This window comes from Plectropomus leopardus, chromosome 18, assembly GCF_008729295.1.
Source record: "Plectropomus leopardus isolate mb chromosome 18, YSFRI_Pleo_2.0, whole genome shotgun sequence".
In the NCBI taxonomy this organism is placed as follows: Eukaryota; Metazoa; Chordata; class Actinopteri; order Perciformes; family Serranidae; genus Plectropomus; species Plectropomus leopardus.
The window spans coordinates 13,124,000-13,151,575 of record NC_056480.1 but is presented as its reverse complement, the minus strand read 5'-3'; the positions used below and the strand labels follow the sequence as shown (position 1 = coordinate 13,151,575).

General features: G+C 38.3%; 3 protein-coding genes across 4 annotated transcripts; 1 reads left to right on the top strand and 2 right to left on the bottom strand.

Annotated features, from left to right (window-relative positions):
- Positions 1-349: 349 nt before the first annotated feature.
- Positions 350-14,069, top strand: LOC121957622 (tissue alpha-L-fucosidase-like). Of its 2 annotated transcripts, XM_042506308.1 has the most exons (10): positions 350-608; positions 684-832; positions 2,235-2,369; positions 3,271-3,408; positions 3,574-3,679; positions 4,446-4,646; positions 4,922-5,112; positions 6,219-6,318; positions 6,918-7,048; positions 13,981-14,069. In XM_042506308.1, the coding sequence occupies exons 1-10, from the start codon at positions 492-494 to the stop codon at positions 14,027-14,029; spliced, it is 1,317 nt and encodes a 438-aa protein (XP_042362242.1). In that variant the 5' UTR covers positions 350-491; the 3' UTR covers positions 14,030-14,069. The 2 variants fall into 2 exon arrangements, with proteins under 2 accessions (XP_042362242.1, XP_042362241.1); XM_042506307.1 differs by having other exon boundaries at positions 350-832.
- LOC121957624 (sodium-dependent neutral amino acid transporter B(0)AT1-like) lies at positions 8,492-15,941 on the bottom strand. Its single transcript, XM_042506309.1, has 12 exons — positions 15,737-15,941; positions 14,013-14,153; positions 13,770-13,907; positions 13,501-13,682; positions 12,664-12,774; positions 12,471-12,583; positions 12,196-12,324; positions 10,601-10,757; positions 10,308-10,512; positions 10,017-10,176; positions 9,452-9,614; positions 8,492-9,209 (listed from the first exon to the last, which is right to left on the bottom strand). The coding sequence occupies exons 1-12, from the start codon at positions 15,933-15,935 to the stop codon at positions 9,051-9,053; spliced, it is 1,857 nt and encodes a 618-aa protein (XP_042362243.1). The 5' UTR covers positions 15,936-15,941; the 3' UTR covers positions 8,492-9,050.
- Positions 15,942-17,751: 1,810 nt separating this feature from the next.
- Positions 17,752-26,753, bottom strand: LOC121957797 (sodium-dependent neutral amino acid transporter B(0)AT1-like). The gene is made up of 12 exons (XM_042506576.1): positions 26,013-26,753; positions 25,298-25,438; positions 23,676-23,813; positions 23,369-23,550; positions 23,139-23,249; positions 21,922-22,034; positions 21,710-21,838; positions 21,128-21,284; positions 20,829-21,033; positions 20,566-20,725; positions 18,365-18,527; positions 17,752-18,247 (listed from the first exon to the last, which is right to left on the bottom strand). The coding sequence occupies exons 1-12, from the start codon at positions 26,209-26,211 to the stop codon at positions 18,041-18,043; spliced, it is 1,905 nt and encodes a 634-aa protein (XP_042362510.1). The 5' UTR covers positions 26,212-26,753; the 3' UTR covers positions 17,752-18,040.
- Positions 26,754-27,576: the final 823 nt, after the last annotated feature.

The following is a 27,576-nucleotide window of genomic DNA, read 5'->3' as shown; positions in this document are numbered from 1 at the left end:
CTTCCTATCAATGGAAAAAAAGGAAGTCCTTAAACCTTCTTAAAGCGATAAAAAGCACAGAAATTATATGATATCTTAAAAGATTTCCCCACTGAAATGATCAGCTGAAAATAACATGAACCCCCCCCTGTGATATCAATGGTGTTACTTTACATTTTAATTTTAAGATATGTTTAGGTTTAATTCTACCTCATATTTTTACATTGAAGCACCGAATGTATTCGTTATATTTTGAGATGATTTGCACTAAGCTGTTGTACGGCAATGTCTGTTAAATGTAAATTGCGTTATTTTGTTCATATGATAGGAAAAAAGGAAACCGTGTCGCGTGTCATATGATAGGAAACCGTGTCCGGTCACAACAAAAAGTGAAATTCGCGGCTGTCTGCAGTGAAACAGTTTTACATGAGCAAAGGCTGGTTTATTAGTCTCTAAATACATTTACAGAAGGACGTAGCGTCCTCGTTACGGTAGCATTAAGCTGTGCAGTGATGCTGGTCCTTGTTGTTACCGTCGTTGCTTTGGTTTCTCAAACGGCGGCTCGGTACACTCCGGACTGGACCAGTTTGGACGCCAGACCGCTTCCCTCATGGTATGACGAGGCTAAGGTGGGCATTTTTATTCACTGGGGTGTGTTTTCTGTCCCCGGGTTTGGTAGTGAGTGGTTTTGGTGGCACTGGCAGGGCCAGCAGCCCCCGGACCCGAAGTGTGTGAGCTACATGTCAAAGAACTACCCGCCCGGGTTCAGCTACCCGGAGTTTGCGCCCCAGTTTCACGCGCAGTTCTTCAACCCGGAGGACTGGGCGGACATATTTAAGGCTTCTGGTGCAAAGTGAGTGTATTTCTTTACAGAAGGACTGGTAACCGTCTGTTTCACTGGTTTACAGGTGTTGTGGTGAATACTGTTTCCCCATCAATGTGTTTCCTCGACCTTAACCTGACCCAAAGCCTCCAAGGGACTGTACCAAATTTATCAGGCGAGGGGAGTGTGACGTTTTTTTTTTTTTTTTGTTTTTTTTTTACATCCTGACCCTTGCTGAAGGTACAAATGTTTTTTTCACTAATCAATCACTGTCCCTCCACCATTAAAAACTTTTGTAGTAATCACACCGAATGTAGGTAGTATTGGAGCCAATGCAACTAACAAACAACAAAGCCGGCGTTAGTTTTCTCAATAACAAACATATAATTTCTTAAGCAAAATGCAAATTAGTTTTTAAAAAATTATTCTGAATTTTACATTTTTATTATTATCTTGACCCTTGCGGAAGCTATACATGTTTTCCCAATCAATCACTGTCCCTCCACCAATCACATTTTTTTCTGTAATCACACCAAATGTAGGTAGTATACTCAGGTGTTAGTTTTCTCCAAGACAAACATCTAATTTACAAATATTTTTAATCTTTACTTTTTTTTATTTTAGCTTGACCCTCGCTGAATGCTTATCCTAATCAGTCACAGTCCTTTTGCCATAAATGGAGCCAATACAACAAGCAAATAATGTGGTCGATAGTTATCTCCAAGACTAACATCTAATTTCTTAAGCAAAATGCAAATGACTTAAAAAAAAAAAAAAAAAAAAAAAAATCTTGACCCTCGCTGAAGCTATAAATGTTTTTCCTAATCAGTCACCATCCCTTTACGATTAACTCTTTCTTTTTTGGAATTGCATTAAGTTGCATTAAACTTGTATGCATTAACTACCTCCTGCACCGCATGACTGGCAGCCAGTAACGGCAGCTCAAACCTTTGTTTTCCCATGAATATTTTATTAGATTACCTCCACACGTGTGACGTTTCGGGCCGTAGCCCTTCCTCAGACATGATACAGGACGTAATATGGGATGTAATATGGGCCATGCGCTGCTTGAACTTTTCTCCATTTTTTTCCCTTCTTGCATTGAAACATGGGTATGTTTCTAATGTTTATTTTATTAATTTTTTTTCTGAGCTAATGTAATGTGAATTTCCCCAGTGTGGGATTAATAAAGTCCTACCTGAGACAAAATAAGAAACACAAGTCCCTCCGCAGTGCTTTTTTTATTTTTATTTTTTTCAATGCCTTACCTTTTTTGGACCACGCTCTCCTCCTTCGTAAGCAGCGAACAGTCCCTAACCACAGAGATGCGTTTGCATTAACAGCTGGTAAACACTATTCAATGGGGGAACACATTTACACACAACACCGGCCATACTGCATGTTATACACTTCCACATTATCTTTACCGCAGATATGTCGTCCTCACTGCCAAACACCACGAAGGATTTACAAACTGGGGCTCTCCTAACTCCTGGAACTGGAATTCAGTTGATACTGGTCCTCACAGGGACCTAGTGGGAGACCTGGGAGAGGCAGTGCGCAACAGGTAGGTCATCAAGTGTCATAAAGTTCATGGAAAACATTTATAGCTGGTTCTTAAGTGCTGACGTGAACGTTACAAAAATGCAATTAACGGTTGTTAAAAACCTGTTCTGGCCATGTGACATTTTAACTTCTGTGCAGTTAAGACACTGATGAATGAAGATGGTCTGTTGGTTAAAAGCTGCTCTGACCTGGAAATCTGGACTTTATGACTTGTTTTTAATTTGACAAGCATTAATTTGTGGTGCACTGTTTTGTTAATCTTTTTTTCGTGTGTGATGTGCTTTTTTGTGTAGTTTTATGTTGCATTGTCTGTCTCGTGTCTTCTTCTTTGTATCACATTATATTATGTGTTATTGTGTGTATTTGTCTTGTGTGTTTTTATTTTCTCTGTCCTTTTTTTGTGCAACTTTATATTATGTTATTGTGCTGTTTTTAATCTGACCTGAAGAGGGACGACAGATGCAAACTAGATTTAAGCTATAATCTGCAGCAAATGGTAAAAAAAAATATGTTTTAATCATAATTAATGGTTTAAATATTATATTTAAAGATCTATGGTTTAAATAAAAGTAATAAAAATAAAAAGTGTGGTGTTATAACCAACCTAACATTTGCTGAAGACATGATGCAGTTGGTTTGCTGTCAGGTGTTAAGAGTGGGTTGAAGTACTGTGAAGAGGAAAAGTTGTATCAGTGTCTCCAGATATCAGTGAAATATACAGCACTTGAGAGATATGATGAAACAATGTAAATATTTTTTTTACTGAATGTGCACTTTTTGCATTTATATAATTCAAATGACTCGCTGTCCTTAGCTTTAATGCCTGAATTTTGGTTAACAGTCTCATTGATTCTGATTGTCGACAAAGACAGATTTTTGGGGTTTATTATTTCCTTGTTCAGGTCATTGCACTATGGGCTCTACAACTCGTTGTATGAATGGTTCCACCCTCTCTACCTGACTGACAAGAAGAATGGATTCAAAACACAGGAGTTTGTGATGCATAAACTGCTACCAGAGCTTTATAACATGGTTGTAAGGTATGCAGCACTTCAGTTACCTCGTCAGCTGATTGCAATACAAAGATGTTTATTGCACCTGATGATAATAATAATAAAGTCAGATATGATGTGTATGAGATGCAATAAAGTTAATAAAAGCTCCCGGCAGTATGTTTCAACCTTTGCCTTCCTGTTGTTCTGCAGGTACAGGCCTGAGGTGATCTGGTCTGATGGGGACTGGGAAGCACCTGACACCTACTGGAACTCCACACAATTCCTGGCCTGGCTTTACAACGACAGCCCTGTCAAAGTAAGTGATTTTATAACAAGGAAGTATAACTGTGTTAACTGTGTAAATAAGCTGTATATAGAATAGGGAATTGCATTTGATATAATTTCCATATTTGAGTACTCACATTTTATTACTATAGAGTACTTGAGTAGGGGGCTGCATCTTTTTTTCTCAATTTTTTCAATTAGTCGACTAATCTAACAACTGATTCATCGATTAATCTAGAGATTATTTTTCATACTTGATTAATACAAGAATTCATTTAACCAAAGATAAATGTGAAAAACAAGTCTCATTAATATTTACATTTTTTTAATTTAATTGTCTTCTCAAAAAATAAAAAAAATATAGATAGATAGATAGATAGATAGATAGATAGATAGATAGATAGATAGATAGATATTTGGTCCTTGAAAAGTCATGGAAACGTTTTGAAATTTTGTCCATGAAATGTGTGGGAGCCCTGGTTTGAGTGTCTGACTGAAAATGTTTAATGTTATGTGCAGATGTGCAGATCTATCATTTTTGCTAAACAGATGTGGCCATTCTGTCCTCTCCTAATAGATAGCAGTAAGCAGAAAACACACATATACGTGTGTGCGTTTGAATGAATGTGAATTTTTTTACAAAGCAAAAAAACAGTGGTTACTCTATATATTGAATGAATTCTCCCATCTAAATAAATGCCCATGCCCATCCCTAAGTGTGTTATTTATTTATGTTTATTCAACTTTGAATTGTTTTAATATGGCTGCATGTACTCACCAGAGCTTCCTTGTTTTAGGATACCATTGTGACTAACGACAGATGGGGAGCAGGCTGTGCCTGTAAACATGGTGGCTACTATAATTGTGAAGACAAATACACTCCAGGCCAGCTACCCAAGCACAAATGGGAGAAGTGCACATCTGTGGACACGTTTTCCTGGGGTTACCGTCGGAATATGAAGATGAGCGAACTAATGGACTTACCCACTATCATAGAGGTTAGGATATGTGATAGTATCATGTTTTAAAAGTTCACCAAATCTGTAATGATAGGCCGGCTGGTTCCACTTCTGTGTGAGCCTTTTATGCATGTAGAATACAGGTCAGTTCTGCTCTTGTGTGCAGCTGCCACGGACACATCTTTGTAACTGAGACGCATGATTTATCAGTCTAATTTTTCACTGCTCAAAAATGTTTATAAAAATGATACTGTGAGAGGTGAGGAGTCTGTTTCCTCTGACTGGTCGTCCTCCTCCCTATGCTTCTAATGCAGGATCTGGTTCGCACAGTGGCTTTTGGAGGTAATTACCTCCTCAATGTGGGTCCTACACCTGATGGGATGATCCCCGCAATGTTTGAGGAGAGACTCAGGGGTGTTGGAGCCTGGCTGGAGGTTAACGGAGAGGCCATCTATGCTTCCAAACCCTGGAGGGTCCAGACCGAGAACACCACTGTGCCAGTCTGGTAAGAAGCAGAATGAGAGCTTTATCACCAGAAGCAGTCTGTCTTATAATTGAGGTTGATGCATTCACATGTTGTATAGAGGATTTAGGTGCACTGAAAATAGCATCAATGTAGTCAGCATTAAGTTTGGTTTGCTCAGCCAAATCCCACTTAAAGATGGCATTTTGAAAAAAACTCAAATTTAAATGCTTTTTTATACCTCCGTGCTGGCGATAGCCAATGCTTGAGTCTGTATTCCAAAGCTTTACCTCTAAATAAGCCATCAGGACTTTGGTGAAGTTGTGATGTTACGGTGCCATTACAGTCATTTCGCTGGCTGCAGTGACAGCGCAGAGACACCAGAAGCGCAGATGTCAAATACCTGTAACACCGACCATTCAGACCAGACTAGGCTGTTTCAGTCGGGGAAGCTTAAAGAGACAGGCGATAGAAGCAAATAAGCAAACTCAAGACCTACCTTTATAGCCAGGCTTTTAACTGAATTTTACTTTATTTTCCTTGTGTGTTTTATTGATTTATATATTATCTTATTCTATATCAGTTTTATAATTATCATTTAGCATGTTACTATCTAATTTTATCATATTTTGCTGTTTTTTTGTGTTTTATTATCTTATTTTAGCATATTTTACTGGGTTGTCTTTTATTATTTTATTTTATTTTAACATTTTAACCTTACATCCAGTGTTTCCCTAGGAATTTGTGGTGTGGGGTTGTGGGGTGGTGTGGGGGTTGGGGTCATATATTCTTTTTTGTTTTATTTTTCTGTTGGTATGTAAAGCTTTGATTGATTGAGAAAAATAATGTGTTTTTTCAACATTAAAGCATGTAAATATGGTGTTGTAGAAAGCCAAAATACATGTATAAAAATGACTGTAATATGGAACATTTTAATACCAGAATAACATTTGCTCTAATCATCTATGAGTCACTGATTTATTATTTGAAAGCTGTGGGATTTTTTTCCTTTTGATAGGTGAGATAAGGGCATGAAAATGCCAGGAGAGAGAGGATGTTGCAATCGTGTGATGTGTTTCCTAATCACTAGGCTACTGGATGCCCCAAAATTGACATCATTGATGAAATGATTATTTCTATTTTTATAGGTATACATCTAAAGGAACCACTGTTTATGCCATCATGACAACAAAACCCCCCAAGCTCACATTGCAACTACTGGGACCCAAAACATCAGCAACCACCAAGGTAAGGAAACTGAGACATAGTTGTCTGTGTTGTTTTTACTGATCATAAAAAACCCCAAAGATAAGCCTTAAATGTAAACATAAAAATGTAAACTTGCTCAATATTTAAATCCACTTAGGTTTTAATGCCTCAGTAATAGCTGTGGCCGGAGGCATTATGTTTTTGGGTTGTCAGTTCATCTGTCACATTCGCATTAACGCAATATGTCAAGGTCACTGTCACCTTACAAAAGATGTTTTTGGTCATAACTCACGAATTCAAATGCTAATTATGACAACATTTCACACAAATGTCTAAAAGGATATCGTGACGAAGTGATGACGTTTCATGCCCAAAATGTCAAAGGTCAGCTTCACTGTGACATTATAATGTTCTGCAAAAATACTTTTCTGGCTCCTTCTCAGCATCATATCTCAGGAACAGAAGGGGAGACATTTGGTTGTGGGAAATGTATTTAAAGTATCTCTATGTCCATGAAAGTTCAAATCCAGCTTAGCTCAGCCAGTATAGTGACGACTGATTTATAGAAGGGATGTAGGTATGATTTCTCATCCATGAAATGTAAGAATACAAATGATTGATTTTTGTCCCTCATCCAGGTGACTTTGTTGGGAAATCCAAACCCACTCCCCTGGGCCCCAGTCCACCCCAGTGCTGGCCTCACTGTCCTTCTGCCTGAACTGCCTTATTCCCCCAGTCGGGCCTGGACGCTCAAACTGGACAGTATCCAGTAAGCCATAAATCCCTGAAGAGCTCTATCTTTTTAAGACAGAATGTTGAGAATGACTTTATCTCAGGTTGGCATTTTATTGGTAGGATTAAGGGGAATATTGTGCACTATGGTTGAATAGATGGTGCTTATGTAACAAATGAGATTTTTTTTGCCAAAATGAAAGACTGAACACTCCTCTTCAAAGATTATTTTGTAGCTCTGAGGACTACAGATATAATGTGTCACTGTCTCTTATGCTCTCTTTTTTTTATAGCTGATGGAATGATTATGAATGAATATTAGTCTTTTATTCAGCTTGTTAAGCTTTCCTGGCAGAGTCACAGCTGTCTTATTGCTGTTTTAGAAATGACTCACTTTTAAGTGGATTATTGGAGAATGAGCTGTTAACATGCAAAGCACTTTTTAAAAAAAATACTCTAATGCTTTTGACATGGCTGAATAAAAGATTTGATTTTTTTTGATGAATTGTTCTGTTGTGTCGTATTAATATGAGTGTCACAAAAACTCACGTAGTGTGTCACAAAAAACATAAAATCACATAGTATAGTATGTGGAAAAATGTCACAAAAAGCCAAAGTCATAGTATAAAATGTGACAAATGTAATTAATGTACCCACCAGAAAAAAAAAATTTAATTTAAAGTTTTTTTTAAAAAAAAGTTTCAGCCACACTGAAGAAAAAAAAATGAGACTTTGAGAAAAAAATAGTAACATTTCAGAAAAAAGCTGGTATTTGTTGACAAAAAATAGTAATATTAGGGGGAGAATAAAGTCATTATATTACGAGAATAAATTCGTAATATAAATAAATAAAAGTTATGATGGAGGATTAGTGCCATGTTCAAGAAAAAACTAAATTAGATTCCATGAATAAAGTGATATTATGAGAATAAAGTCAAAGTAAGAATTAAGTCTTAACTTTATGAGAAGAAAGCTATAATATTTTGAGAAAAAAATAGTAATGTTATGAGAATAAACTCAATATTACGAGAATAAAGTTGCAGTTTTACAAATTGATCTCCTCCCAGAATTGGACATTTTTCGACATACTATACTACAGCGTTTTTTGGCCATTTTTGGGCCATGTTAAAAATGATGTTTTTTGGCCTTTTTTAGTCTTTATTTCCACTTTGTATACTATGGCTCGTCTCAACAAGCTATTATATGTCATTTTCATCCTGATAAAGGATGAAATAAACATATAAATACATGTAGATGTTTAAATTAATATATATGAATAGATTTCAATGAAAGTCCGTATAGTAAAATAAATAACTAGGTTTATAGTTTTTTAAAAGGACATTTTTTCAGGAAGCAGCACTTGTCATGTGATGCAGAGCAGGTGAACCCAAAAGCAGGAGCAGCAGGCAACAGGAACTCAAAAAGATAATGCTTTATTCCAAGGAAACTGCACCTGAACATCACATGACCAAATCAAGGATACAAGAAAGACTGAACTGAAAACCACGACTTAAATAGAAACTGGAATGACGAGGGAATGAAGTGCAGGTGGAGAAAAAGGGTAGAGAAGCTCAGGTGAGGGGAATGAGGGGATAAGGCAGAAGAACAACCAGAGAGTTGAATGACTGAGAAAAAGTGAGTTGCAGGGAAGGACTGACAAAGCTGGTGAGGACAGGTATGTAGCTGGGCAAATGACAAAAAGGCAGCACAGGAACACAGGAGGAGAAGAACACAGTAAACTATAATAATAAACCAACTACGTGAGAACAAGGTTGAGAGCAACAAATGAAGACAATTTAGATAAGTTTTATACTGACACTTAGTCCATTTTTTCCAAAAGTCTGAATGCATAAAGACACAGCAGACTGTGACACTACATAAATCCTATATAAAACAAAATATTCAGTCAAGACCTCAAATGACTTTTTTCCTTGCCCCACTTGACCAGCATTTCTCAAACATATCAGATTCATATTTAGACATAACTTCAGCTAGCTGTAACACAGAATTCCAAAATTTCACTTTTTAAGAAAACTTGCTCATTTTTCCCTGGATACTCTTTTTTTCTTGCAGCAAACAAAGAGCAGCCTAAATAACGCATACACAGGTACTGCCAGACTGGGGACTCCCGCCAATAGAAAGATAATCACGTAGATCCATGCAGGGTACAGGACTGATGCCAGAGCAGGGAAGCCCTCCTGTAACCGCAAAACACTATGATTAGTGCATTTGAAATGCAATGACTGTCCAAACTTTCCTGAAATATGTTTGCGTACTGATAAGTTGCTGATTATATCCACAAATACACAGGATCAACATCTACCCGACTATGTCATATAATTTGTGTAGTTTGCAATGACAGAACATTAGAGAAAAAGGAAACATAAAGACGGGATATTTAGGATGATATATTAGCTGATGACAGAGTGTGTTGACTTACAGAGTTTGGATCCCAGACTAAGTAGGTGAGCTCCTCTTGGACTTGTGTAACCAGGTAGAAAACTAAGATAACCAGAACGATGAGAGGACTGATGAACCTCCAGGAAATCTGCCAGAGGATGCCTGGCTTATGTCCAACCATGAACTCCAAGTCCTCATTGAACCTGCCTCACAAGAGGGTTTTAATTAGTCCTGAGAAAGTTTTGAAATATGTCATGAAGTCATTCCTATTAGACAAGACTTCAATATGTTGGAGACATGATATGGAAAGAGAGAGTCCGACAAGTCTGTCACTGGTAGGAAACTGAAAAGTACTATTTTGATGCAAATGAAAAGTGGCTCCAGCTCTTCTTCTTCTTTATATTTTGAGTAATAAACGACATGTTAAGGCATCTTAATCGGGTTATGCACGCTGCATGTAAACAGGAATACTAGTGGATATTCATTTTCATTAGACATGTAGGTAGTATTGTCGAGTATTGTCCTTTTTGGAATATGGGCAAAAAACGCAATATTTTGTGCATGTATATGTACAAACTGTGTAGATAGTTTGAATAAGCACTAACCTGTCTATGCCGTAGATGTAAACAACAGCTATCATCTCAAACAATCCAATGGTGAGAAGTGGGACAGATCCAGCAAAGTTGTCAAAGAGAGTTACCCAATAAAACCCTGATTTCTGCGCAAACAGGAGCGTGATGATGAAGGCGATAGCACAGGTTAATCCTGAAACATATATGTTTGCAAAGCGAAGGCAACTTGTGAAATGAACGTCAACCAAAAACAAACTCTGAGGATGTTTCAGTAGAATATAAAAGATGAGGAACTGAGTGAGTGGATTTTTAAAACCATGTTACCTGTCAGTGCTTCATGGGGCCATTTCTTAGGGAATACATGCAGGTCTTTCAGTGGGACCACCACCCCCTCAATGTTGCCAAACAGGGTTGAGAGTCCCAAGCAGAGTAGCATGATGAAAAAGAGGACAGACCAGACTGGAGAACCAGGCATCTTGGTGATGGCTTCTGTGAACACAATAAAGGCCAGACCTGTTCCCTCCACTCCCTGCACAAACACAAACATTAGTCACAATGTAGAGAAGAGGAAAAAAAAATAACTAGGAAATCTGACAGATAGTTATCAAAAAAATCACCTCACTGAGAAGTTTATGCATATCACAAGTTTTGATGCCCAATCCAAGAACAATGTCTTGAGAGGACCTGTTGAAATGAATCAAGGCGTCCTCATAGTTGCTCGCAGTGATGCTGTCTTCAGGTAGTTCAAATGCATTTAATAATGTGATGATGTTACTGGGGAGAAAATATGGCACAAAACAGTAACTCTGCATTACTGGAAAATACGTGAAACGATAAATTCAGATCTTTCAAGTATATCTTAAAACAATACTCACATGACCATGTCTACATTGAAGAGTACATACTTGATGTAAAGTAACCCCTGGTGGAATTTTAATGTAAAATATGGAACAGCATCCGCATACCTTATTTCATGCACAACCATAGACTGTGCAAAAATAATGGACATAGCCATGTGTGATGTCACATCACCTATTGGTTTGTGGCCTCAAGTTCTGCATTTTGGCCGCCACCATCTTGGTTTGTTGAAACCAGAAGTGACTAAATTTTTACAAGAGGTTGAAAGTCTTTAGGCCTTAATGAAATGCAAACAGATGACTTATATAAAAAGTCACCCTCTGTACAGTTGTCATGAATGGAAAGATTAGCAATACAGACCAAAACCCTTTTTTTGTACTCGGCTGTTAACATGTTTACTTCTGCTGTTAAATAGGCCCTCTCAACATGGGGATCTATAGAGACAGAACATAATTTGTCATACTCTTAAAACCATATCTAAAAACTATTCACACCACAATATGCAAACAAGGGCTGAAACGCTAACAAAATGCCTGTAGCTAGCTAAAAACATGAGATATCAGTGTGTCAAAGGATTATTTTAGCAGTTTATGTCTCCCCGAGAGTAAAAATAATGGTTAACGAGAAGCTCTTCAGTTTGTCTGGTCAAATTAACAAAATACTTGCTGCTCAGGATCCCACAGTTTCCTCCCATAATCCCCACTGATCCCTCACTTCTCTATCCACTTTTGTCCTTAACAGCTCTGTTTTTCAGTGCAGCTGCTTATAAAAACTTAGTTATGGGTTCCATACTCTGTTGGTAAGTGCATCCCATCACACAGCAGCTTTTAGACATTTTTCTGTCGTTTGAAGGCAGAAAAAAAGGAGGCACCTTCAGGCAATACAAAGTCAGTGGAGAGTGATGGATTGTTTTCCCCCTTAGTGGAGGCGGGACCTAAATGCGCTCCGACTCAATAAGGATTTACTCGCTTTTGGAGCCAGCCTCAAGTGGCCATTAGAGGAACTGCAGCTTTTTTGCACTTCCGTGTTGGCTTTATTTTTCTGCCGTGGAAGTTGACGTTTGGCAAAAAAGCTTTCCTAAGAGGCGCTAGAGCGCTCTGCTTTTATGCCTAAAAGAGCATGTGGGTATTGTATTTGGGATAGACATGGAAAAACAATCTAAGACAGGCTGTAAAAACATAGGATATAAAATTGAAGTGTGAGGTATACATACAAATAAAAAAACAATATTTTTGTGTCTCTCATTCATAGGTACTAACCTTTTAAAACCTTGAAATTAACTGTACATGAAGTACAACTTTTAGGACTACTTTGTTGCAAAAATATTGAAAACCCACATTCTGTGACTACTCACTCACTGATACAGCTGTCATATTTCTCTGTGGCCCTGAAGCCAATGATGGTGTAGGTGACTGAGGCAGCATAGATGGAGGTGAGACCAGTTACAACCGTCAGGATCACAGCATCTCTCATGCAGTTGTTGCTTGGAGAAAAAGTAAAGCACAAGAACAAAGACACATGGACTTTGGGTCTGAGAAAGGCTACTACCTTTTTTTTCAATTGAACTGAGCAAAATGAAACTCTAGCTGTAAATTGGAATAAACCACCGGTCTTCTAAATGTCACTTACTGAACAGGGTTGTAGCTTGAGAAGGAGATGAGGCCTCCCCATCCCAAACCAAAAGCATAAAAAACCTGGGCACCTGCATCCAGCCAAGTTGTTGGTTTAATCAACTCGTTCACCTGCAAGAGTGAGGCACAGATTGTGATGTGGCTTTGAGTTATAAGACATTACTTTTTCTTTATCAAGATTTGAAACGTACATCTGGTGTGAAGAGAAACTTTAGTCCACTCAGGGCACCTTTAAGCGTCAGTCCCCGGATCAAGAAGATGGCCAGCACGATGTAAGGCAGAATGGCTGTGACGTAGACTGCCTAAGGTCACAACAAGAAAAAATGAAATCAGTAATGTTTCACAGCTGACCATTTGCTATACCCCTCCCCCAAGGCAAGAGTCAAAAAAAAAGATTTGCATGCTGCACCAAAAGCTCCCACTAAATTTTAATTTTGCAACGTTTCAATCAAAGATCTTCAAAGTCTCCAGTGCGCCTGCTCCACGGGCCACAGTGGAAGCTGATCATCCAAGTAATATTATAAGCAGCAGTTACACTATTTTGGTTCCATGTGCTACTGCAATCAGACTCCTAAACTGCTGACAGGAGTTCACACAGCAACTACCTCACATACACGACCTCATAACTGTACCAGACAGTTTACTATTCCGTTTGCACATGCACAATTGCACTGTTCGAATGTGCACGGTACTGTTTTATTTGCACTGTTCTTTCTACTTCTATTGTAAATTTCTAAATTTCTTCTATTGTAAATTTTTAAATTTCTATTTCATATTTCTTTTATATTTGCTAAACGTTAGGCATTCTGTGGACAGCAAAGTAAGGATTTCATTGCACAGGGAAACATGTTTCCATACTGTGCATATGACAATAAACACTTTGAATCTTTGAATCTTGAATCTACTGGGCAAGTTTTATAAAAAATAAGCAGGTCCCCAATTCGAACTCTGTATCCAGTTTTTTTCATGCATCCATGGTAACTATGGGAGGCTGGGCTTACATTTAATCAACTGAAGGTTCCACAAACCTTGCCTGAAGTGCCGATGCCTCTAATGCAGCAGATAGCAATGATTGTCCAGGCGCATAACAGGCAGAGGACCATGGGCCAGTGGATTCCCCCAGAGTCAGATATAGAGGCCGTGGTATTCAGAGTCACTTGGTAAAAAAAGTAATCCACAGTGGAGCTCTGTTGACACTCTGGTACAAATTCTGGAGGAGCAACAAATATACATAAGCAATAATGTAATGTGGTTGCTTAGGTGCATAATTGTGGGCTGAAAATGTGTTTTCAAATACCTGTGCCATTCTCATTGAGAGGACACTGGGTCCAAGGCAGCGGGTCTTGAAAGGAATTGAAGAGATACCACATGATCCAGGCTATTAAGGTGTTGTAGTATAGTCCAACCAATAAGGACACCAGCATGGAAGCTACACCTGAGTGGGACAGCATCATTAATTGTGTTATCAGAGTAAGCCGGATACTTATTGATAACTTGTGTTGTTGCAGTGCCAAGGGGTCTTCTTTTGCCTTTCACTCACCGACACCAGTCAGATAAGGACTGATGGCCCTCCACACCCCCACGCTGCCTTTTCTGAGACGCTGGCCGATGGCCAACTCCAGCAGCAGAAGAGGCATTCCCTCCAGCATCAGCAGGATGAGGTAGGGAATCAAAAAAGCACCTGGAAATGGAAGTGATAAGTGGTTCTGAAGGTTGGGAATTTTCCAAATCTTTAGTATTCAAGTGGCACACTCCTTTTTCTCTGAAACATAAATATCTCTGAAAACTGCAAGTTCTTGGTTGTGTAGTGTGTAGTGGGCAATCATGAGCTGACACGAATGTGTTTCGGCTGAAGAGCCGCCATCAGCATGACAAACCAATGAAGGCTCTTCAGCTGGAAGTGACAGTGTTTCCATTTGTTTTGCTGATCGTGACCGTAACCTTGCACCTTTTTATATTAAAGATTTTTGGAATTACTGTTTTTTTAACAATTTGCACAGACACATGAAGGCATGAACAGCCCTACTAAGCCTCTGATTGGCAAGAATTATTGCCATTGTTGGTGGACTGGTTAAGGCTGGGGTAAGAATATCAAGGTAAGCAATTCAGAGGTAGAGTACTGCAGGTCATACTGTCCCCAATGTAGATGATGTAGATCATTCTGTGTAATAATTAGCAATGTAAGTCTGTTTGGGAGATTGTGAAGTGCATTTTTGCTACCATTGTTTATTTCAGTATAAGGCTGTTGGACAAATGGGCTTTTGGTCCATCAGGACATTTTTTAAACATTATACAAGGGAGACACCAGCATAAACGTTAGGCCAAATTGAGTTTGAGTTCTCTTGAAGGGTTATTTAGTCATTTAAATAGGGTTGTGACCCTTATCATTGTCCAGCTCTCTGCATTTCAAGGTTTTATACTGGTGTAAGTAGACTTTGGACTATGATCAAGTTTGCAGATGACAACATGAAATGGCCTATTGGCATTTGGACAGGGTTGAAATGTGGCATGTATATAACGTGTTTGATATCAGTTAGGTGTTAACTAAAGTAAAGGTTACAGATTTGTTATACAATGCTGTGATAGGTTTTGGCTTTAATTAAGTACAAATATTAAAATCTAGTGAGGTTTATATCTATAAAAAATAAAATGCAATTTCAAAACACAGCAGACTAAAATGCAACACTGATGTTGTCACACTACTGTAAGTCCTGACAGGGACTATGGACAGAGGTTTTGACGGTGTGGGATGGGCCCTCTAGTTAACAAGTCACAGAAAAATTACGGATTCTACTTTTAGACTATGCATGCCTTTGAAACCTGTCCTGTGGATTAATTTGTTTCACTCTTAAAGAATAACCGAACACCAACAACCACATACGCACACACAGTTAAAAGATATATTCCTAGCATTCTTTGTAAGTCAAAAAGCTCTGTCTGCAGCTCATATGCCGTCCTAAAGATTAGCCATCACACCAGAAGTCATCTTGCGCTTGAGAATTGTTTGCATAACCTGCTGGTGATGTTATCACACTCTCTTCTAGCCATGAATGAGTGATATATTTAAAATAGCGTGAGCCCGCTAACCTTAGTCAGGAGTGGTGATTTTACTGAAAACGACAGAGCTCACAGTTAAGACGTATGAGAGCAAATATACATACACCGTAAAATGCCATCAGTTCACACTAAGATTATAGTAAAATTACGTGTGGTTACTTTACACTCTTATTTGTCAAACGCATATTTAACTACTATATTTCTTACCTCCTCCATGACTTTGACACAAGTAAGGGAAGCGCCACACGTTACCAAGTCCAATGCAGAAGCCCACACAGGTTAGGATGTACTGAGCTTTGTTGTCCCACTTGGGCCTGTCATCGGCCTCCTCTTTCTCCATCCTGTCCAGATCCTCATAGTTAGGAATCCGGAGATCCAGTCCTGGGTTCGGGAGGACCAGTTTCATGGTGACCACATGTGCACTCAAAATGAAAAGTGTCCACTATATGGTTGAACCATTAGTGAAAGTGAGTAGACGTGTGATCCAAACAGGAGCACTCAGCAATGCTGAGAGAGGTTTATGATCTTTTACTTTATCTGTTGCTGGCCACAGATTAGCCAGTGACTGCGCACTCTGTACTTTTGTCCTTTTTATAGTTATTCAGACATTCAATTTAACATGACAATGTCAAACATTTTGGCTATGAAAGATTTAAAAGGCCCTCTTGGAAAAAAAAAAAAAAAAAAGATAATTAAGCTTGGCCACTGGGCGTCCTTTATTTCACAAGTGAGATGAGATCATACCCTAAAATCATTAAGTGCTGCAGGAGTGAGCTCTAAACCGCAGATATGAGTTAGCATTTCTGATTGACTCGTCTATTGTTTTTTTAATGGGTTTTTGGTTAGATGCCTTTGATTAACACATACTTATTAAATTCTAAGGTTTTGTTGTACAACATTAAATACACCAGTTAATATCCCTCTTTTGAATTTTGAAGATGTAACCTGTCTTAAAAAAATTTGTTTCTTATAAGTGGCTAAATGAGACTACAGAGGTTGTCTATGACGTTAAACAACATAATACTTAACACAAACACTGTGGTTGTGACAGTGAAGTTGTGGCTGTTGGATAATAGCCTAATATTAGCTCTTTTCTTCAGGCAGTTGCATTTACATGGGCATGGTGGTGCACTGGTTAGCACTATTGCCTCAAAGGGGTTCCAGGTCTGAACCTGACAGCCGACTGGGGCCCCTTTGTGTGGAGTTTGCATGTTTTCTCTGTGTCAGTGTATGATTTTTGACATGCATGTTGGGTTAATTGGCGACTCCAAATTGTGAAAAGAAGTTGTCAGCACTCACCGATAATTGTTTCAGCCCTAAGCTTTCTTTGGAGCTGAAGAGAGGCAGACACGTCCATTTTGTATCAATAAACAGTATTAAATGCTTATCGGTGAGTGCTGATGACTTCTTTTTACAATTGTGATTTCTGAGTAAGCACCCAGGATACTCTAAAGGATTTTTGTGTGAGCACGGCAGCTCTTATGTTTGACCCCAAATTGACCATAGGTGTGAATGTGAGCATGAATAGTATGATGTGTGAGCCCAGTGATAGTCTGGCGACCTGTCCAGGGTGTACCCCACCTCCTCCCCAGTGTCAGCAGGCATAGGCTTAATTATGTCCAAGAACCTTAACAGGATGCATGATCACAGATAATGATCGAATGATTGCATGTATACTTCAAAAAAACATAAGTGGCATTTATTTGTGGAGATTATAATGTTGAACAAAACATGCAAGTATCATTATTTTATTTTTCGCCAAAGAGCTTGTTTTCTGCAATAACCTTAATTCCGAATAAAAACTACTGCTGACTTTTTGTCAAGGAAACAAGACAAAGCTAACCAGCTTAAAAAATGTATTTGCTATAAACAAATTCATATGTGTGCCTCTTTGCAACAGTTGCTAGGTAAAATCCCGACCCTCATTATGTTGCAAATGTTTTATTTTTACAGCATGTATTTCATCAAATAGTAACCATTTAATTCTGCTCTTATGTCTCAGCTGGTGAGAAGTTTAGATTCTTACACAAGAGTTTATAGCTGTGTAAGTGCTATGCTGTGACATACAAAAACATAAAAAAACATCAACTTCATAAAAGCCATTTACAATAGGCTAATAATAGGCTAGTAAATGTACCACACTAAAAGAAGTTATACATTTATGAAAACATAGCATATATTTATTATCATTCTCTGTCATAAATCTTCTCATCTAACTCTTGGCAAGAATGCAAATAGCAGAATTTTCCAAATTTACCTAAATGCACTTACATGTGAGACATGACACAACAATTACTCTTCTCAAAAAGTACATTGTTTTACAAAAACATACAATTTAAATTTCCTTTCACTTTTGACAAATAAAGTCAGTAGGCACCAGTGTGCTCTCCAGTCATTGTATGGGGCTTTGGGGGAAAAAAAGACATAAGCATAATATACAAACGACAAAAAAATAAGTCCATATTCATTTTGTTCTTAAATATTTTGTTACAAAATGTAAGTAAGAGCTCTCTAAATTGTCATTTTGTCACTCATTTGTATTTTGGCAGAGATAGTATCAACTGTGTCTTCTCTGTCCGTCTGCTTGCAGCATTTGCTCTGAATGAATTTGAAGAGGGCGAACACTGGGATGGATAAACTGGGAATTCCAGCGAGGATGAAGATGATGACGTAGATCCAGGTAGGATACGGACGTGGTTCAAGGGTGGGGAAGCCCTCCTAGAGCCAGAGTGGAGGAAATGTTAAATTTACAGCAACATATGACATACAAGATGTCTAAAAAAGGCACATCTGAAAAGGTCTTCAGGTTTGAATTACTGTGATGGGCACACTTACCGCCTCCTCGTCCCACACCAGATAGGTGAGACTTTTGGTAACTTGGGTGACAAAATAGAAAACCAAGATGACGACCATAATGAGTGGACTGATCACCCTCCAGGTCGACTGCCAGAAGAAATTGGGCTTGTGGCCGATCATAAACTCAATGTCCTTGTTAAACCTGTTTAAAGCAATAACAGGAAGACATAGTGTCAGCTGAACAGTATGAAAGCATCCATAAAAGACAACCTTGCATGTTTATTAGGGGAAACGGGAGGATTATGACATCTTAAACTGCACCTATCAGAGAGGAAACAGAATCAGAAAAGCCTGCGCGTGCTTTTATGGTGATCCTTCTCTGCCTGCCAATGAACAGACAGGTATCATTAACATGTCTCACACTTGTCGAAGTTTTGTGTTTATAGTTGTTTAATTATATGATAAAAAAGGTACTAATTGTTAACCCTTAGAACCCTGAGCAAAATTGTTTGATTTCTTTATAAAAACATAGGGGGGGAAAGGCAATAAGCAAATTAACAAAGGAATTCCCAACAATTTGCAAGAAGTTAATAGATTTAGAGAACTGTAAAAAAAAAAAAAAATCTCTAGAACACTATATTTCTAATTACCATAATTATACATGAAGATTATGTTACAGAATTACTACTTTTGCAAGTGCTTTTTTCCAAATAATTTCCTTTTTCCTTTTGCAGTCCATTTTTTCCTTTTTTGCTAATTTCTAGGTCTTTTTTGTTGCTAATTTTCAGGTAATTTTTTCTCAAGTTGCTCACTACGCTGTTGCCATGTTTTTGAATTAAACCAAGCTGAATTGCTCAGATTTCAAAGAGTTAACAGATATGAAAACTGATAGAACAAATATAACTATATCTATATTTTTGGAAGTTAAGTGTGTCTTTAGTATTTATATGAAGGTATTGAGGGTGTTGTTACAGTCACCCCAGCACATGAAGGCAAATGTAACATTTGACCTCTTATGACTCTAACATCGTCTGTAAAAACATTTAATGACTGTCAACAAGTAGAATACAGCTAAAAGTTATCTATATAAAAATTGTATCCAAATAGTTCAAGAGGTTTTTGAGTGATGACATCAAAACGAAAACTTGCTCCTGGTGTCCTCTCCAGTACATAAAGGCTCTGTGTGTGTTCAAAGCGTTAAAGCTGCACAGTGAAATAAAACTCCACTCTGTTACTTTCGTAACCTTGTGTTATCGATGTTGAAACATTTTATAACTTATATAGCTGCTTTCGTCAACAGTATCATTGAAACTCGGAGAAGAAAACATATTTTCCACATTCCTCACCAGTCTTGTAATATCATAAGACAGACTGTACTTCTTTATCTCTCCTACAGAGACTGACACATTATCTCTCTCCCAAGGTCAGAATACAATGCCCTTTTTTTCCTTCTTTGTTTCAACTGCATAAAGACCTCATCACTGAGAAGATCCCAATCGAGCCCCCTTCCCATTTTTGTCTTTGGTGGAAAAGGTTACAATGCCATTCATCCCCAGGACAAATTACTTAGTAGTCACAGGTATCTATGGGCTCCAGCTCCAACTGACTCCTTATTAGCAGCAATGGAAACGTGACACCCAGGTGGACACGCTAATTTTTATCCGTTTTGCAGGTAGATGCAATAACACTCTGACACAAATTCTGCAGCACTTGAACATCGCTCAAAATTAGTCAGCACCAGCGTTAAAAGAGGAACTGAGGAGTCCACCTCTGCCTCTGGGTCATTCGTTTTTTGAGGGGCACTGTAATGTTAGTCATCTCCCAGGAGCAATATCATGGCATTACCCTGATGACAGCCTGAGCAGCAGCAGACTCCTCTGTCTCACAATTTTTCAACAGTTTCACGGATAGTGTTAATCAGTCAAAATTCTTAAAAAATTCTTAAAAGTAACCTGCTGTGTCCGTATGTAACTCGGCAGGACAGCGTCAGGTTGGTTCCCCTAATCCTAACCACCTGTGCCAGCAGGTGTGTTTGTTGACGTCCCAGCATTGGTTGCTGTTGTTAACTAAACATAACCACATGACATGTCATCCCACCATGTGCTTGTGTTGACATTATTGTAGCGGCATCCCAGAATGTAAAGAGAGGAAGCAGAATTCCTAAAGCATAATATAGATGCAGAAGTCCACTTCAAAGCAGCAATATGTGATGATTTGGGTTGAGAACATGTTGGACTCACCTGTCTATGCCATAGATGTAAATAACGGCAATCATTTCACACAGTCCGATAACCAGCAGGGGGATAGAACCAGCAAAGTTGTCAAAAAGTGCTAGCCAATAGTTTCCAGAGCGCTGAGCAAAGATAATCCCAATGGCAAAAGAGACTAAGCAGGTCAGACCTGAAAAAAAAAAGACACAATGAAGAAGTTAAGCTCATATCTTTGGATCAAATGTGCTTGTCCCAACATTAAAAAGTATTTTACATGTAATTTAGAAAATTACCACAAAAAACTTCTTTGGGCCAAGTTCGGGGCAGCAAGTTTAGGTCCTGCAAAGGAACCACCACTCCCTCGATGTTCCCGAACATAGTCGACAGGCCGAGGCAGAAGAGCATGACGAAGAAGAGGACAGCCCACAAGGGAGAGAAAGGCATTTTGGTGATGGCCTCTGTGAATACGATGAATGCCAGACCTGTTCCCTCAACGCCCTGAAGGAGTGCGCCAAATATTTTAACTATTGACCTTTCACTGAGTCATTTCAGTGAAATTCAAAACTGATACCTCATAATGATATCTACTGACCTGACTGAGGAACACCTGCATGTCACAGATCTTTAAGTCTAATCCTTCAATTATAGCTGGATTTGTCTGGTTGAGGTGGGTCAGAACATCTTTATAGTTGCTTTCTGTGATGCTGCTTTCAGGATAGTTGAAGGCATTCATCAGCTTCCAGATGTTGCTAAATAAGAAAAAAGACATCAAGTTCAGTCTACATTAGTGAATCCTCATTAAGCTCTTCGAACCCTTTCAGAAACATTGGAAGAGGGCGACAAGCAACTTGAAAAGATGGCCTGAAAATGAGCAAGAAATTAGTAAAAGTTACAAGAAAATAACCTAAAAATAAGCACAAAAAAGAATGGAGAGAAAGACAAGGTAAACAATGAAAAACAAAAAAAGGACCTCAGTGAAGTGCTAAAAAAATAGTAGTTTGTGGTATATTTTTGTCAAATTGCTCATTTTGTTTTTTCATGTTTTTAAAAGAAATTGAGCCAATTTTCTTCAATTTCAGAGTTTTCAATGCTTGTGAAAGGTGTCTCTGTGTGGCACAAGAAAACTGATGTCAATCCAGGTATTAAAGGTTCTTTTGCGAAATCCCGAACTCACTCTGATGTGCAGTCGTCAAAGTTTTGCATGGCCCTGAAGCCGATGATGGAGTAAATGACAGTTGCAGAGTACACTGAGGTGCAGCCATTGATGATGGAGATGAGAACAGCGTCCTGCTCACAGTTGTTGCTAAAAGACAGTTATGATCAAGTGAGGAGAAGAGTTCAAAAGAAGCTACATTATATGACTGTGCAGTTTAGGCAGTTACTCACTGAATAGAGTTGTAACTGGAGAAAGAGATGAGACCTCCGAAAGCCAAAGAGAAGGAATAGAAAACTTGAGCACCAGCATCCAACCAGGTGGATGGATTCATTAACTCATTTACCTTAAGGAGAATAGAAAGTACCTCTTTAAAACAGCACAGCGGAGCTAAGATTCCTATGATAATTATTTCCTGTTGTGATATCTACCCCTCTGAACTGATGGTAAACACTCCCCCTGTCCTTGACAGTGTTAATAATTAATATGTGATAATGTACACCAAGATCCAGTTTGTTTTATCTTAAGTCTTGTCTCCCAGGACATGCAATAAAACCATCAGATGAGGAAATCCAAAGTTAAATGTTTTGTTAGATCATAAAAAGTAAGTAAGTGTTTGATTGATCAATTGAATTTGAACCAAGTCCAAGACACAACACGAGTCAAAAAGTAAGACTTTCCAGCCCATCAATGCTTATATGAAAATTACAATAGCGCAGTGGCCAAAATCACATCAAATGCTTCTTTTTCCCACAGGACATTAAACAATAAGTTGTAAGTAATGAACACAGTCCATATTCATCAAATAGTTTAGCTAAGTTTGTCTTTAGGATGCCATACCATGCTTATTTTTTAAACTAATGAAGTGAAGTGATAAATTGACAACCTAGACAACCTATGGCATCCATTGGTGCTAACCGTGTCAGACTAGTTAGTCCGAAAAAGGCTAAATACTGCTCCAAAATAAGGTGAAATTTGGCGGATATCCGCCTCTCCATGTTATGTTTTAGTTATCCTTCCGCATCTGCTCTTTACATTCCAGGATGCCACTACCGTGACGTCAACACAAGCACATTGTGGGATGACGTGGCACATGGTTATGTTTAGACAACAAACAAAACATGGCAACCAGTGCCACGATGTTAACAAACGCACATGCTGGCACAGATGGTCAGGATTAAGGGGAAGGAGGCACATGGTAAGGTGTAAAAACAAAAACATTACATTCAGATGGGAAGCAAACAACAGACTCCTACTTGAAAGTCTGGAATTTGGTTTTGGTGTGCCACCCAAAGATTTATCACCCATCCAGCTACTCGTATGAAAAATGTCTGTTGTTGCTGATTATGAGAGTGGTATGTAACACACGGAATTAGTGGATTTTTCAAAATGTTTGACTATTGTTTAAAAATGCATGATATTAATTATACTGAGAAATGTTGGTGCTTACATCTGGTGTGAAGAGGAACTTGATCCCTTCTACTGATCCTTTCAGAGTCAGTCCTCTGATGAGAAAGATGGTGAGGACCAAGTATGGCAGAGTAGAGGTGATGTACACAGCCTGAGAAAAGAAAAAAATGACAGCATGACCCAAAGATACACCTGTTTTTTGAACGAACATAAATATACGAAGCAGGCATCATTCTCACAGATTATTCAGATGTAATGTGACTTTCAGACCTTTCCGGTGGTCTCGATGCCCCGGATGCAGCAGACATAGAGCAGAGTCCAGGCGGCCACCAGGGCCAAAACCATCCACCACTGTAGACCTCCAGACTCATCAATAGCTGTTGAAATGTTTAGAGTCTCTCTGTACCAGAAGTAATCGACAGTGCTGCTCCGAGCACATTCCTCCACCAGACCTGCAAAGGACAGACACTAATGGTCAACTTTGGCAGCCTTAGAAAGAAATGTGATCATAGACTGAACAGCAGATGTGAGTCTGTTCAATTCTTTCTGTCTGTCGTCTTTATGTATGATGGACTACCTGTCCTGTTAGCATTGAGGGGACATTGGCTCCAAGGCAGAGGATCTTGAAAGGAGTTGAAGAGATACCACATGATCCAGGCCATGATGGTGTTGTAGTACATGCCCACCAAAAATGATGTAAGGAAGGATGCAATACCTGTAACAAAATAAAACAATTAGCCTTGGGGTGAGGATTTTTTAAAACAAGATTTACGGGGAATCTCCAATGGAAGCGAGTGAGCGGTGTGCTATTTAATTCACAGTCGCACTGTCATCTTTAAATGTCTCAGCCATCTGTCAGCAGCAGCAGCTCTGGGGGAGCTGAGCAGACAGCGCTAACAGCATAAAATTTACTGAACCAAAGTAGTTTTAAATGTCGGTTCCACTGGAAGAACTCAACAGTTTTTTAATGTAATGATTCATTGTATTTATTTTCTTTGTGAGTGAGGGTAATTACCAGGTATTGAAACAGGCAAGCTCACAGACAGATTGGGAGACGTAATCAGTCAATGTAGATACAGGTAATTTGTTAAAAACACATATACAGAGTGATATATCTGTGATTTAAACAGCTGACTGTTCAAAATATGCTAAACACAATAAAAATGGACCTTAAGTGTAAAGGATTATGGATCAGTGTGGACTGAGACAAACGGTATGTTGAAATTATGTAAGTAAAGTATGAATTATTGTGTTATTCTGACTAAAGCTGGACTTTTAAAATGCATGTAGACATGTCAGTCTGACTGAAATCGTACTAAATCAAATTTCTCAAAGTTGGATTAATGCACCTAGACATCAAATGGATATTAAAGTATTTAATTAGATGTAAATATTTGTTTAGATATTTCATTCTTGGAGTCATGTGACTGGCATGGGCAAGAAAAAGAAAATTGATAACCTAATGTGTGTATTTAATAGTGCTGGGCATAGATTAATTTTTTTAATCTAGATTAATCTCACTGCAATCCTGTAGTTAATCTAGATTAATCTAGATTAAAATTATAGATTTGAATTTTGCCAAAGACATTCAAAATAATATCTATCTATCTAAATGATGAAAATGCATCACAAAATGCTTGAGAAAGCTGTTCTACTATAATATTTGGTAAAGAAAAATAATGTTCCATAAGATTTACTTTGGTGTTTAACTTTTTTTTATTTTGTTAAACACAGACATTTAGGAACAGGTTCTGTCTCCATGTGGAAAAAGCTTTTTCCTGCTAACTGGAATGAACAGCAGAGGGCGCAGCCTCTGATAACATGACCCTAACTGAACTGTGGGCCTACATTAGAGGTCATGAAGAAGACCATTAACCGTCAGCAGCTTTGTGACACGGCTTGAGCCAATCACTCCAGTCTCTGCTTCTCCTTTTTCCACCAGTCACTCAGGCAGACCAGCTTCCGCCTTGTTCACGCCCCCTCCGCGTGAACAAGGCGGAAGGTAGGTATACATCCGCGCTTAAACAACAAAGTGAAATTGGTGCCTTGCTCACTGTATAGACCCAACTTAGTGAATAGTTTATCGCGCGATAATTTCCTTATCGCGCGATAAGAATCCCGCGTTAACGCAGCACGTTAACGCCGTTAACGGCCCAGCACTAGTATTTAAGTTGTCTTTTTTTTTTTTTTGTTACCCACCAATTCCAGTCAGGTATGGATTGATTGATCTCCACACTCCCACGCTGCCCTTCCTCAGGCGCTGGCCGATGGCGAACTCCAGGTGCAGCAGTGGGATTCCCTCCAAAACCAGCAGGATAAGGAATGGGATCATAAAGGCTCCTAAAATTATAGCAATCACAATGTTATAATGAATTAACAATATGTTGAGTGATTTACTTTAACTTGCACTTAAATGAAGTTGAGTTTTTAAGCTGTTGGCTTCATTTACATGACTGTTACAATAAAGACACCCATGAAATGTTAAAAGCATTTTACACATTTTATTACCCATTAACCACTAAGACTAATTCACACACAGTGAGAAAGTCAAGAAAAAGTAAGTAACTCCTGTAGTTTGAACCAAATGAACCAAAATTTCAGTCGGTATTAACAAACAAATTTAAGTTCTTATACCATTTAATGCCATTTAATTCCTTATGTGATTTTTAATTTTAAGATGTCAGTATAAAAGAAAATGAGCATTTTTATTTTTTAGCTTGTTAGGAAGCAAAATTCAGGTAGTCTGACTGTGTGTAAAACTCTTTATCTCTGCAGTCTGTGAACATCTTACAGCACCTTTAAAGAAAATTTAAATTAGTTACACATATGTAAAGATGCATTAAATTGTTTTTTAGAATTCATGAAAACACCTAATTTTCATGCAATTCACACACCCTGTCTCATCACAGCCTACCTCCTCCATGGCTTTGACACAGGTACGGGAACCTCCAGACATTGCCAAGTCCCACACAGAAGCCCACACAGGTGAGCAGATACTGGGCTTTGTTGTCCCATTTGGGCCTGTCCCCAGCCTCCTCCTTCTCCATCTTCTCCAGGTCCCCGTGAGACGGGATCCTGTCTTCCAGTCCGGGGTTTGGAATCTTCAGCTTCATACTGGCTTTTTGTAAACGTCACCAGAATCAGAAAATGTAAAAATGTAGCTTGTAAGTCTTCTTTGGCAAGCAGTTTTTGGTTTTGCTACTTTCCTGTGAGCCTTTGAGGGGCTGCGTCCTTCCTCGTACTGTCTCCTCTGTGGAAACTGTTACTGATTATCTGTGGACCGTCTCTCTCTGAGTCCTTTTCCCCTACTGTATGTCCAGGGCAGGGGCACTGAGGTATTCACTGTGACCTATGGCACCTGCACTTCAGTCAACAGTGGCTCATTAAAGTCTGTGTTGTATTATGTAATGTCAGCAAGGTTAAAGGGAAAACAGTGCAACCTTCTTGAAAATGGTTAATACATCACATGTGGTGCCGCCGCTAACACTTTTGCCAGAATGATGAGTTTAGTATTCATGAGTTTGTGTGGAAAATAGAACGTTAATTTTATCATTACTCTCAAGACCACAAGATTTTATTGATGGCCAACAAGCATATCCAACAGTGTGTTGCATGAACTACATTTTTTAATGTCACTTTTTATGACAGAAATAAAGAAACCCTTTTCAGCAGTGGTGAAGGAGGTATTCAGTTCCTTTACTTAAGTAAAAGCACAGTTACCATATTGTGAAAATACTCTGATAAAAGTAGAAGTCCTGCATTGAAAATGTTACTAAGGTAAAGGTAAGTAATTAAGTAAGGAAATGTACAGAAAGTAAAAGTACACAATACACAAAATTAAAAAAAAGTCAAAACTGTTTAAAGAAAAATAAAAAGACTTAATCTTTTATCAAAATAGTTGCCAATTAATTTTCTGTCTATTGATAAATTCACTAACTGCCTCAGCTGTACTTTTATAAGTGTCTGGGTTTTAATTAATTTCTCATGAAACATTATATTTTATAGACTTTTAATATTTTTTATGCTAAAATTTGCTAAGATGTGTGTAGTAAATAATAACTGATGCTGTCAGATAAATGTAGTGAAGTAAAAAGTACTATATTGCCCTCTTGAATGTAGTATGAGTATAAAGTAGCATGAAAAAAGCACACCATGCTTTACAGTAAGAGGCAGCATTATCCATTATAACGCAACACATCCATTATAGCTTATCTTAGCTATAAGGCCACGCCTTTTCCAGTCCTTGAGAAATCCGATTGTTTTATTGCATTAGCTTATTAGTCCATACAGGCACAGTTTCTCTCTGATTTTAAAGTCATACTCTTAACCATGCTTATGTCAATTAGTTATTGAATGTTACAGACTAGAAGACGGCATTTGTTTATATATTGTTTTCTGCAGTATTGCTAACTGTTAAGCAATTCTGAGTTCATATACATCTTATCAGTGTTCTTTCCTAATGCAATTATTAACCAAAG

Coding starts and splice junctions, on each gene's coding strand:
- LOC121957622 (XM_042506307.1), top strand. CDS start 492: ATGCTGGTCCTTGTTGTTACCGTCGTTGCTTTGGTTTCTCAAACGGCG. Junction 833..2,234: donor TTTAAGGCTTCTGGTGCAAA/GTGAGTGTATTT, acceptor TCTTTACCGCAG/ATATGTCGTCCTCACTGCCA. Junction 3,409..3,573: donor CTTTATAACATGGTTGTAAG/GTATGCAGCACT, acceptor GTTGTTCTGCAG/GTACAGGCCTGAGGTGATCT.
- LOC121957624 (XM_042506309.1), bottom strand. CDS start 15,935: ATGAAACTGGTCCTCCCGAACCCAGGACTGGATCTCCGGATTCCTAAC. Junction 12,584..12,663: donor AGTTTCTCTTCACACCAGAT/GTACGTTTCAAA, acceptor TCACTCTTGCAG/GTGAACGAGTTGATTAAACC. Junction 9,615..10,016: donor TACATCTACGGCATAGACAG/GTTAGTGCTTAT, acceptor CTTGTGAGGCAG/GTTCAATGAGGACTTGGAGT.
- LOC121957797 (XM_042506576.1), bottom strand. CDS start 26,211: ATGAAGCTGAAGATTCCAAACCCCGGACTGGAAGACAGGATCCCGTCT. Junction 22,035..23,138: donor AGTTCCTCTTCACACCAGAT/GTAAGCACCAAC, acceptor ATTCTCCTTAAG/GTAAATGAGTTAATGAATCC. Junction 20,726..20,828: donor GCCCAAAGAAGTTTTTTGTG/GTAATTTTCTAA, acceptor TTTTTTTTTCAG/GTCTGACCTGCTTAGTCTCT.